Below are 12838 nucleotides of genomic sequence, written 5' to 3'. Positions count from 1 at the left end.
CCAGAGACAGGAAGGAGCTATGCAAGGTCGGCAGGGGGTTAAGATGCCTATAGTCTGGGAGGCCTGAGACCCTTTGGAAGCCCTGCAAATAATACAGGCACGTGGCACTCCCTGCCCAGTGGCATTTGGGTGGGCAGGAAGGTGTCCAGAGCTTAGAGGGACAGTGCAGGCAGCTTCCCCAGGAAGTTCCCCCTGCTGGGCAGAGCAGCAGAGGCTGGAGGTCTCCCATGGACCAGAGCTTGGTCTAAGGTCTGTAACTGAGTTAGGCTTCTTGTCCTACCCAGCCTCTGACTGGTGAGTTACCTGCCGGGTTTCCCATCTGTGCAAGTTCTTGAGGTCTTTCCAGGCCAGGGGTCTGGATTCTGGGCATCTCCAAACCCTCTAGTGTGGCCAGACCAGAGGAGGACCCGTCCTGCCACTGAGGCTGGGGATGTACAGGGTCATCCAGTTCCCACCACATGTTCAGGTGGCAGGGCAGTCGGGGGAGGGCACAGTTTCTCCTAGGTGGGCATGACCCATCCACTTGACCCACTAATGGTGCTGCAGCTGAGTCATCAGGGCTGTGGCAGGGCTTGATCTCCATGGCCTGGACCCTCTGGGGATTCCTCCCTCCATGGGCTGGGACTGGCAGCTGTGCGTGGGCATCTCTCCTGCTGCCTGAAGAGGATGCTCCCCAGAACGCACTTCGGTGTTAGTTACAAGGCCAGCGTGCAACCATGGTTTCAGCCTTTGGGGGGTGCCTTCAGTGCTGCTTCCGCTCTTCTCCCAAACTTCTGAAACTAGTTGAGTACAGTCACGGAGTCAATAAGAGGGGGAGCTTGGCTTTGAACCTTCACAGGCAAGCTCCAGGGCCATTCTCTTAACCGCGAAGCTGTCCAGCATCATGTCAGATGGGACAGCACAAGGGGCTGCATTGCATGCCCCCTGGTTTCTCCCTTAACATCTAGGTGCTTTCTCCTGAAGGGCTGTCCACTGTTTCTATGTTCCTCGTTCTCTTTTTCTCTCTGTTACCGACTCTTCTGTGTCTGTCTGCATCTGTCTGTTGAGTAAATCTTCCTTCTCTCTTATTCACTAAAGTCTGAGGGCTCTAGGATCAGCTAAGTTTAAATTACAACATGAGAGATTTAGTCCAGATCCAAAAGAGGACTGGTTCTCCAAGGTTGACCAATGGCCCCTCCAGTGGCCTTTGTATCCAGAGATTTGTAAGTCCATGCATTCTGTGTGGAATTAGGGGCTAGATCTGACAGCTTCCCGTGGTACCCAGGGCCAGGCCTGGAGAAACCCAGTCCGGTGAGAATGTCCAGGGGGACCTAGGCTGCCTGCAGAAGGTCTTACAGATGGAGTCGTAGTATGTGCTCCTTTGTGTCCGGCTGCTTCCACCAGCAAAATGTTGAGATTCGTACATGTCGTCATATGTGTATCAGTTACTCATTCATTTTGACTACTGAGCCATTGTATGAAAAAATACCGGTTTGTTTGTCCATTTGCTCGTTAATATGAGTTGTTTCCAGTTTTAGGCTGTTGTGAATGAAACTGCTATGAAAATGCTTGTACAAGGCTCTTTGTGGACTACGTGTTCATTTCTCTTGGATCAATACCAAGGAGTGGAATTGCTGGGTCCTAGGGGAGACTATTCCCCCCTCCCACCAGTCACAGATTCCACGTTCTTGCCAGCATTTGGCAGCAGTGGGCTATCAAGTTCTGGTTATTCTGGGGAGTGCGCAGTGGTATCTCACGTTCATTTGTGTTTCCCCAATGACGAATGATGTTGAACAGTTCCGTTTGTTTATTGGTCATTTGTTTCTTTTGCTTTGGAAACTTTTCACATCTTTTGCCCATTTTTTGTTTGGGTGGTTTGTCTTTTTATTATTAAGTTGCAGAAGTTCTTTATATATTCTAGATCCAGGTCCTTTACCAGATACATATATTATAAATATTTTCTCCCAGTCTTCCACATGCCTGTTGACTTTCTTACAGTGTCTTTTTTTTTGGTGAACAGTCTTTCATTTTGATGACATCTAGTGTATTATTTTTTCCCTACGGTTGGTGCTTTCTGGGTCTTACCTAGGATATTCTTGCCTGCCTCAAGGTGGCGAAGATACTCTCCTTTATTATCTGTTAGAAGCTTTGTAAATTCAGCTTTTGCATTTAGGTCTGTGATCCACTTCAAGTTATGAGTTGATGGGAGGTATGAGTTGAGATCCATTTTATTCCATATGGATATCTAGTTGTTCCAACATTGCTTGTTGAAAAGATTGCCTTTTCCTCATTATGTTGCATTGGGACCTTTCTTCAAAATCAATTGAATATATAAGTAAGTGAGTTTATTTCTGTCCCATTGATTTCTTTGTCTGTGGTCTCATTTGCTATAGTTTGATAGTAAGTCTTAACTCAGGCACTGTCTGGGTTTCTGTCCTTTTAAAAGAGTATTTGTTCCAAGAACTTAGTTTTTTCTTTATAATGTTAGTCAGTCTCCTGCCACTGTCTACGAGATATCTAACTGGGATTTTGTTTAGGATTACACTGAATCAGTAGACCATTCTGGGGAGAATAGACATAATAATATTATGTTTTCCAATCCATGAACATGGTATATCTAAGTATTTATGCCTTCTTATTTCTGTCAGCAGTAGTTGCTACTTCTCAGCACAGAGGTCTTGCACATATTTGATTATATTACTTCTAAGCATTTCATGGTTTGTAAGGTTACTGTGACTTTTTATTTCCCAGTTGTTGTTGTACATGTAAACATGGTTTTTGAATATTGAATTTGTAACTTGCAGCTTTGCTAGATTCACTTTTCAGTTCCGAAAGGGTTTTTTTTTGTAGATTGTTAGGATTTTCCTTGTACATACTGATGCCATCTACTGGTCAAGACAGCTTCATTTCTTTCCAAGCTGTATTCTCATGACTTTTTCTTCCTACCTGTGCTGATTGGAATCCCCCGGCACAGTGTTGCATAGATGAGAGGAGTGGCCATCTCCGCCTCGTTCCCCAGGTGGGGCTCAGGTCTGCGTCATTCCGCACCGCGTTAGCTGAAGTAGGTTTTCACAGGCGCTTTTCGTCAGTTGAGGAAGTTCCCTTCTGTTCCTCGTCTACTGAAAGTTTTTATTACCAGTTGGTGTACATGTTTTTTGCTGCATCCATTGAGGTGCTTCTGTGATTCTTACCTTTTATTCTGATAATGTGAGTTACATGGATTTATTTTTGTTTCCTTAATAAGTCACTATGCCTGTACTTTATTAAAACACATTAAGACTAAGTCAAACTGAAGAAGCTTACAATGTTGGGATATTTCTTTTTTTGTCAGAAAAATGACTTCTTTCTTTGAAGCTTCTTTTTCTTGAGCAGGTATCTAAATTACTTTATTTGAAATTCCCTAGAATTTTACCTGGATTTTAATCACTCCCAAAGACCCTTTCGGAACTGGAGAACTGGGATTAGCAGAGGGCTTCATACTCAGTCAGTGGTTTGTTAATGATGGTCATAAGCAAAAAAATAAATATTTCTGGTGAAGTCTTTAAAACACTTTTATTGAGGTGTATTGTTATGTAATAAAGTGCCTGTATTTAAAGTGTACAGTTTGGTAAGTTTTGACCAATGTGCACCCACAAAACCATCATTACAATCGAGAGTATGGACACACTTGTCACTCTGAAAAGTTGCCTTATGCCCTTTCCTAATTCCTGGCTCTCCACGTCCCCCTCCACAGGTGAGCTCTGATCTGCTTCCTATCACTATAGATTCCTTTGCATTTTCTGGAATGTCGCATGAATGGAACCTTACAGTACGCACTCTTTTATTGGTGGGGGGGTATCTGGCTTCTCTCACTCACCACAGTTGTAAGATTCTTCCGTGTTTGCATGTGTCACTTCCTATTCACTGATAGGGAGTAGTATTCTGGTGTCTGCATACAGTAAGTCCTCATGTCTACACGTCCATAGGTTCTGTAATTTTCAGCGAAACTGCATAAAACAAAACCAGTTTTACCATAGGCTAATTGATGCAACAAGAGTTAAGTGCCTACATCTGATCAATGTTATAATGAAATAACATTGAGTGAAATTACATTATTTGAGGACCGACTGTGTGGATAGCGCAATTTCCTGTGCTCACGTAGGGATGGACGTTTGGGTTGTTCCAGTTTGGAGCTGATACAAACACAGCTGCTGTGAGCACCTCAGTGTAAGCCTTTGCATGGACCAGTCCTTCCATTTCTCCTGGGTAAATAAATGCCTAGGAGTGGCGTGGCTGGATCACGTGGTAGGCGGGTTTAACTTGTAAGAAGTAGCCAAATTGTTTTCCAAAGCAGTTACGCCATTTTACATTCCGACCGGCAGTACACTTTTCTTCGCATGTACTGTCCCTGTCTAATTTGGCTGTCAGGGTAATGCTGGCCTTACAGAAGGAGTCGAAGAGAGAATTCCCTGAGTGGAGCGTCAGGTCACATCGACTGATAATACTGTTCAAGTCTCTTCACCTTTTCAGGCTTTGAAAGAAAAAGGCTTGTTCTGTCAAGTGCTGAGAGAGGAGTGGTAAAATCCACAACTTTAATTGTGGATTTGCTCTTTCTCCCTTCAGTTCTGCTAGGTTCTGATTCGTGTATTTTGTAGCTTTAGTTTTTAGGTGTCCACACTTGGGATCATTATGTCTTGGTGAATTGATCTTTAAAAATTGCGCAGTGCCCTTTATTTATATATCGGGTGATACCCACTGTCTGAAATCTACATTATCTGATATTAACATAGCCACTGCAGCTGTCTTAGGGTTAGTGTTTGCATGGTATATCTCTTTTCATTCGATCTATATGTGTTTTTATACTTGAAGTGCATCCATGTAGCTGATTCCTACTCCTTTACCCTAAAAAGGCAATCCCTGCCTTTTAAAGATTCTTTTAAAAATAATTTATTTATTTACTTATTTTATTTTTTAGAGAAATGGGAAGGGAGGGAGAACAAGAAGGAGAGGAACATCGATGGGTTGCCTCTTGTACACCCTCAACCGGGAACCTGGCCCCCAACCCAGCCATGAGCGCTGACCAGGAATCGAACCTGCAACCTTTCAGTTTGCAGGATGATGCCCAACCCATGGAGCCACACCAGCCAGGGCAATCCGTGCCTTTTAAATGAAGCATTTAATCTCTTTACATTTAATATATTTTGGGATATGGTTGGATTTAAGTTTACTATCTTGTCGCATTTCTGTTTGCTTCATTTCTTCTTGTTCCTTTTTTTTGGGCTTGCCTTCTTTAATGTTCATCAAAAGCTTTAAATTTTTCCTCTATTAGCTTTATACCAATACCTCTCTTTCTTTAGTGGTTGCTCTGTGGTATATAATATGTATCTTCATGTGTTACCATCTGCCGTGAATTTATATAGCACACTGCACGTAATGTGAGAGCCTTCTGGCCGTGAACTGCCACCGCTGCCCTCCTGCCCCTCCCGCTGTTCCTACGTCCGAGCACTTGGTCCTCTGCCACGCACGTGCGTCACACCCAGACCACACGTGGAAGTCTAAGGTGCAGACCCAGCAGTTACTCTTTTTGGCTTTCAGCGGTCAATTATTTGTTACAGTAATTAAGAAATGCTAAAATGCTTTTTATATTTACTCACATACTTACTATTTTCTTTGTATAAACCTTAATGTCCTCTATTATCATTTTCCTTTATTCCCTGAAGAACTTTCTGTAATATTGCTTACGTTGTAGGTCTCTTGGTGACAGATATTCTTAACTGAAGATGTGATCATTTTACCTTTTGAAGGATATCTTCTGTGGAATGGAAATTCTGGGTCGAGACTTTTTTCCAGCACCTTACCCATGTCATTCGTTTATATGCTGTGTCCGCTGTGTCTCGTGAGAAGTCAGAGATCATTCTGATTGTTACTCTATACCGAATATACCATTCCCTCTGGATTATTTTAAATATTTTTTATGTGTTACTGGTTTTTGACGATGGGCGTACAGTTTTCTTTGGGTTTATCTTGCATGAGGTTCCTTGAGCTTCTTGGGTCCGTGGGTTTATGTTTTTCATCAAGGAAAACGTCCCATCAGTATTTCTGTGAATATTTGTCTTCTCCCAGTTTCTCTTTCCTAGTGAGACTTCATTTGTATGGAGGTCAGACGGTTGGGTGCTGCCACGGTCAGCTGGAGCTCTGTCCAGGGTCTCGGCCTCGTTTCCTCTGTGTTTCACTGTGGATTGTTTCAGGCGGCCCGTCCGCAAGTTCACTGGTCTCTCCTCCTACGGTGTCTTAATTTTTTCATGAGTGATATCCTTCAAGTGAATCTTTCATTTCCACCGTCATATTTTTTATTTCCGTAACTTGCACCTGGTTCCTTTTTACATCATTTCTCTCGTCATTATGTTCATGTTATCCTTTAAATCTTCGAGCGTATACACACACACACACACACACACACACACATATATATCAGTAGCTGCTTTAAGATTCTCGTCTGCAAATTCCATTATCCCTGTCATCATTTCCATACGTTTCTGTTCACTTTTTCTCCCCTCTTGAGTATTACTCACATTTTCCTGCTTCACTGGATGAGTATTTGTACTTATTCTGTGCTGTGTTGTTGAGTGCCTGGGTTTTGTGATCTTTCTTTGAAAACTGTTGAATTTTGTTCTGGCAGGCAGTGAATACATTTCCTTGATATTTCAAAGGCTTGTTTTTAAGCTATGTTGGTGCAGGTATGGAGTACAGGAGCCCCTTCTGATGCACAGTTTAACTTTCCACAGTTTTAGTTACCCACAGTCAATCATGGCATAAAAATATTAAATAATGCTCTGGCTGGTGTGGCTCAGTGGACTGAGCACCAGCCTGTGGACCAAAAGGTCTCCAATTCGATTCCGGCCAGGGCATGCAAGAGGCAACTGATGGAGGTTTCTCTTGCACATTGATGTTTCTCTTTCACCCTTTCTCCCTCCCTTCCCCTCTCTCTAAAAAAAAAAATTAAATAAATAAATAAATATCATTTTTAAAAAGGAAATAGCAAATGGAAGATTCCAGAAATGAGTAATTAATCACTGTGTTTGAGGTTGTGCGGGGTTCTGAGGAACGTGATGGGACCCCGCGCCGTCCTGCCCCGTCCCTCCCAGAGAGTGGACCCCTCCTTGGCCCAGCTCGTTCGTGCCATGTGACTGTCCAGCCCTTAGCAGCCTTCTCAGCTATTGGATTGACCGTCACATTGTCACAGGGCTTGTGTTCCAGATCAGCTTGTTTTAGTAATGGCCCTGCGTGCGCTCACATAGACTTTATTACAGTGTCCTGCGACCGCTGTTCTGTTTTATTGTTCTTGTGGCTGATCTCTTAGTGTGCCTCATTCAAACATTAAAATTTATCACAAATATGTTACACATAGCAAAAGAAATAGTATATCTAAGATTCGGCGCTGTCCACTAGGGGTCCTGGAATGTGTCCCCTGCGGGTACGGGTGCGCTGCTGCCGTCTCCATGCTAGGGTTAAAATAATCCTCCTAAGACTGGGCCCTTTTGGGTGCGCTGAGTGCCCAGGTTCCTCAGCAGCACCTCCTCTCTGGCAAGAAGGAACTCACGCACCCTCTGACCTCGTGCAGCCTCTGAACTCCGAGAGCTCACAGCCCCCAGTAGCTGTGGGCAGCCCGGCTGTGCAGTGGCTCTCTGCACACAGCAGTTTGTGCAGGGGGTGCCTCTGCACATTTCTGGAGGGGTTGTTTGTTGGCGGTGTGGTTTTTTTTGTTTTATTTTGTTTTTTTGTCTGATTCTCGCTCCTTTGTTATTCTGCCCCGCAACTTCTGGCCAGCTTAGAAGCCCTGACCTCTGATCACTGCCGCCTCGGTTCAGGGCGGTTACAGGGCTTCCATCACGCTTCACCTGTGGGCCGTGGCCCACAACGCCTCTCCAGGCAGAGAGCAGGAGTGGTCATGGAGGTCGCAGGAGGTCTTCTTTTATGATGCATAGTCCCGCACCTCCTTCTGCTCGGGGCCTGAAAACTGTCGTTTCGGGTATTTTGTCCAGCTTTACAGTTGAATTTGGAGGCGAGTTAGTCCTACACCGGTTGCTCCATCGTGGCCTGAAGTGTAAAGTCTCCACTTCTCTTCCTGAAACTAAAATCCACGAGGAGGGTTTCCCACACACTCTTGCATCTTGTCTCCCATTCATCTCCACCAGCCTTGGAGTAAGCTGTTCTCGTGTGCTGCAAACTCGCTCTGCCCCTCCCACCCAGTAAAGGTTTCAGGGAGGCCCCCCGACCCTGCCTCTCTTCTCCCTCTTGGTGGCATGGTTACTCTTTTGTGAATCCTTATATTCTCTGAATTTTTGCTTCAGATAAACTTTGAACTTTACAGAAAGGAGGGACCACTATGTTCTCTTATTTTTAGATATCTCTTATGCGTAAATCAATCTCTCTCTTTTTTTTTTCTTATAAGAGCAATCAGCAGGTCTGTCTGAAACTCTTCCTTCTTGGTGAAAGCTCAATGGGAGTGCTAGTCTGATAACGTTCCCTGTGAGGCAGCCAGCAGATGGTGCAAACTATGGAATAAAATGAGTTAGGAGCCTGGGAAGTCCATCCTGGCTGTGTGCCCCTGGAGGGGTGCCTGTACCCCTCTGAGCCTCTGCACCCCTGTCTGCCTTTCCCCCTCAGGGCCAATGGGAGGTGAACATGTGGGATGGGCTTCCCTGGAGGAGAAGCTGGGAAAGGTCCCAGGCTCCCAGACTTTTTCTGTGGACCGAGGAGAGGTTTCAACCCTCGAGCAGGGGGATCTGTGGCACGAGAGGCCACTTCCTTGGCCAGCCCCCAGGGCTCTTGGGGACTGAGAGCGTGACCCTCTCAGGTACTGCCCCCGGGTGGGAGCCACCGGACGATCCAGACACGGGCTCTGAGTGTTCACATCCGGAGGTCTCCCCGACTCCACGCTTCGTGGCCGCGAAGACCCAGACGAACCAGTCGGGAAAAAAGGCGTCGGCCTCCGTGGTCCGATGCTCCACCCTCTTACACCGCACCCCTCCAGCCACCCAAACCCAGACGTTCCGCACTCCGAATTCGGGATCTCCGGCAAGCAAGGCGACTGCAGGTACCGATGGCCTGTGTCACCCCACGGTTCCTCTGCTCCCCGCCCTCCACCCGCCTGCCACAGCTGTGCCCAGGGTCATTGTTCCCTTGCAAGAGCAAGAGTGGGGGTCCCCTAGTTCTCCAGGGGCAAATCTGGGTCCGAGCTGTGCCTCTGGCTGGCCCTGTGACCGTGACAAGTTACCTAACCTCTCTGAGTTTAAGTTTTCTCATCCTAAATCAGAGGGCTGCACAAGATGGTTTGCAAACTTTTTTTTAAACAGGAGACTATTTCTTCCCAAGTTATGGCCTATGGTGTTTTCAGAAATTTTTTTTAATTACTTGCCAACATTTGAACCTTAGGAGATTTTATGTAAGACTTGATTCTAGCAAACATTGACAAGTCAGATCTGGCAGTTCGGGGCCCACGTTCCTGCAGGGCAACAATCGGCTTGGGGCTGAGCCACAGCTACCTCCTTCCATAGAGCATGTGCTCTCCAGTTTTCCACAGTCCCCACCACTCCCTCCTGCCTACCCAACACAGTAGCCACGTGGCAGGTGTCATTTTTCATCGTGATCACAACTGTTGTCTGTCTCACATCCAGCCAGTTCATCTATTTATGTCCCCTGCCTGGACCCCCCCTACCCCGTGGCATGAGTTTGCATCCCCCGACTCTAAAAACACATTTCTACAAAGAGCTGTTCTCTTTGAAGCAGAGTGGCTGACCTGGAGCTCTGCTCTCTCAGCCTCCCTCTTCCAAGCACTGCCCGTGAAATCGCTCCATGAGCCATAGCCCAGCAGGAAGCCAGCAGCTGCAAGCTCCCGTGTGTCCGCGTCCATGCAGAGAGGGGCTCACACCCCGGAAGGGTGAACAGGCAGTCATAGGTTCACACCCCATTTCTCCCAGGAAAACCAATAAGACGCATCGTGTGCTGAGTACCAGTTATCAGGAACCCTGATTCCTGCCTGGATGGAGCAAGCCTTGGGCTGCACGCCTGGATGTGGGGTAGCATAGGATAGCGTGTTGATGGGGTCCTTCTGGAGCCCTGGGCCTTTCCGTTGCTCTCAGGAGGCCTGCAGCCCTCCATTAAACGTCCAGGTGATCAAACCAAGTTCAGTGAACCGGTCGACTGGGCTGGTGACACAGCCAAGGGACTACTTGTGTCTGCCGTTACTCTGTGGTTCAGGGGGACACTGTTGGACAAGGATGTGGTTCTTGAAAATGTTGAAGATGAGCTTATTATGCTTAGCTGTCCCAGAAGGAGAGTAAGGGCCAAACCTTGACCGTAATGGATTTCTAGGTACTGCATTGAAAAGAGCCAATAGCCTTTAGATTTTTCTAGAAACGGACCACTCATCCTCATGGGCTCACTGGTGGTCGATGTAGGCTCAACTAAATAATGGGCTCATGGCTTTCAGATGCTGCTTTTTACTCCTGTCCTTCTGAGAGTCTTAACATCTGTAGTTTCTGCAGGGACCTGCCTGGAAGGGGCTGTGTGGCCTGTGTCAGCTCTTGGACCTCAGTGTCCCCAAGTAAGCATCCAGCAAGCCACAGGACTTGCTTCTAGCTGCCTTTATGGGACCTGGAAGACTTGGGGCTGGGGGCTCACACCTGGGCTTATCAGGTTGCAAGCAGGAACCTGCACGGTGGAGCTGCCCGTCGTCACCACCTTCCTCGTGCTGGGACAGGCAGCCCTTCCTGTGTGGGTGTGCGGGCCTGCGGCGCAGCCCCACTGCTTTGCGGCCAGAGGTGCCGTGCCTGTGGCGGGGAGAGCTGTTGAAAATTCGCATTAGGAACTGAGTAACAAGAAACTAATTATAACCTTGGTTGCCCAACCACCAGTTAGTTGGTTAGGCTGCACGAAAACCCTCCTCAGCGGGGCCAGCCTTTCCCTGCACACACAAGGATCAAGGTGGAGAAAGGATTCGCTTGGGAAAAGGAAGCGTCTGCCTCCAGAACGAAGTCTCCTCCTTGTGCCGCCTTAGAGGGTTACAGCATGTTCAGCCCCAGGAGCCTGCCAACCCCACTTTCTTCTTTCTTTTTTCCATCTGTAAAGCGGAAGTGACAACATGGACCTCAGAGCTATTGGGAGGATTAAGGGAGAACGTGGGTACAAGGCGTCCGGATCAGTGCCTGGCACGTAGTAGGTGCTCAGTAAATGAGCGCCCCACCTGTTCCCCAGGCCAATTTAAAGATGACTCCTTGGAGGCAGCAAACGTGCAGCCCTCAGCCCAGGGGCTCTGTAGTCACATTTGGAAGAGAGGGTCATCCTCTGGGTGGTGTGGGCAGCCTTCGTTAAAAGAAGGCGGTAACAGGAGGCGTGGCTGGGCAGGGGGCGGGGCTCTGAGCAGGACCAGTGGGAGCCCCTCTGGTGTCCTGTCCCACCACCCCAGTGACCGCCCAGAGCCCAGCCCCCACAGTGGAAGGGCTTGCCCTGCTGCCGCGGGTGGTAGACTAGGCGACAGTGACATTTCCCAAATTGAGTTCCTGAAATCGCCATTTTTCAAGGGATATTAAGGAATCTGATCATGAAAAAATAGGCTTCGGTGGCTGCATTCATTCGGGAAGGCCAGGTTAAAAGAAGCAAAATGGGTCTCTCTTCCGTCGAACTTCTCAGGGCCTTTGACGCCCTCCTGCAAGTTGTTTCTCCTTAACGAGGGGGCTGGGTCAGCTGCTCTCCCCAAAGTGGCTTGTTCCCCGTGTCTTTTTCTCCTGGGGCATCCAGAGCCCTCCAGTTGTGGCACAAGCTGCTCGGAAAAGCCGAGTCCCCTTCTAGCGTGGATGTTCTGTCTCAGCACCTCCTGCGGCTCGGGGAGGGGCGGGCACTAAATGGGTGTTTTTCTACCAGTCGGGCGGTTGGGCACCGTCTCTGGGCTCCACGGTTTCTGGACAGTGCCTGGGAGAGGGTGAGTCACTAAGGAGGGCGCCGCCTGTGAGCGGAGGTGCCCAACAAATCACTCAGGAGCTCGTCCCTTTCCCTGAACCCGATCAGACCTCACCTGGTCTCTGGCCTCCCGGGGCGTGGGGCTGCCCCTGCTCTGCCTGGCTCGCCTTCTCTCCAGGGTGCCTCCTTGCCATCCAGGGACCACTTGGCATGTGGAGGTGGGCTAGCTGTCCGGCCCACCCACTCTGCCAGGAGACAGTCTGTCACCCTGCCTGCTCCATTGCGGGGCTAAGAGAGAAGAATCGGGCATGGGGACTAGTGGGGGGCAGGTCTGAATTCCTCGGTGTCACCAGTGTGGCTCCCCAGGGGCCAGCGGTGGGTGACCCAGGCCCATGTTCCACCTGCTCTCTTGGCTGGACTTCATCTGTGTGCTCCTGGACAGGTCACCCACACATCCATCCCCCCATGCCTGGTCCTCCGCCCCCTTTGGGCACTGTCCGGGGGTCTCCTGGGGCCCTAACAAGGTGTCAGGCAACTCCGCTGAGCTTGAGGAGCTGGGAGTCTTGCTTTGGGGCCCTGGCCCTCCCCAGACCAGAGGCTGAGCAGCACCCAGGTGCCTCAGCCTCTGAGCCGCCTCTGGCATGCTGCCCCCTCTTTGGACCTGGTGCTGGTCCGTCACCATCATTTTTCTCTCGCTCTCTCCTGTCCCCAACCAGCAGAAAGCGCTTTCAGTCGGAGAGTAGAAAGCAAAGCACAAAACCACTTTGAAGAGACGAATAGCAGTTCCCAAAACTCCAGCGGTGAGTGTGCCCTGTGGCAGATGTCCTGTGCGGAGAGGCCGCTGTCACCATCTGCTCCCACCCACAGCGGTGGCAGCAGGTGCTCTGTGGGTTGGGGTCTCCGAGAGGCACGGTGGTGGTGC

At 48.5% G+C, this 12838-nt stretch overlaps 1 protein-coding gene across 12 annotated transcripts in view; it reads left to right on the top strand.

Moving 5' to 3' along the window:
- Positions 1-12838, top strand: part of ZNF618 (zinc finger protein 618) — a 166824-nt gene that overhangs the window by 139211 nt on the left and 14775 nt on the right. For 7 of the 12 annotated variants that reach the window (XM_053656244.1, XM_053656248.1, XM_053656247.1 and 4 more), the window contains 2 exons: positions 8816-9055; positions 12633-12716. In XM_053656244.1, coding sequence (XP_053512219.1) covers positions 8816-9055; positions 12633-12716 — 324 coding nt within the window. The remainder of the gene's footprint in view (positions 1-8815; positions 9056-12632; positions 12717-12838) is intronic. The other 5 variants (XM_053656249.1, XM_053656245.1, XM_053656253.1 and 2 more) reach the window with 3 other exon arrangements.

Source organism: Artibeus jamaicensis, unplaced genomic scaffold (genome assembly GCF_021234435.1).
Source record: "Artibeus jamaicensis isolate MK-2021 breed Jamaican fruit bat unplaced genomic scaffold, CSHL_Jam_final scaffold_1964, whole genome shotgun sequence".
Lineage (NCBI taxonomy): Eukaryota > Metazoa > Chordata > Mammalia > Chiroptera > Phyllostomidae > Artibeus > Artibeus jamaicensis.
This window is presented reverse-complemented; position numbering and strand designations above follow the sequence as displayed.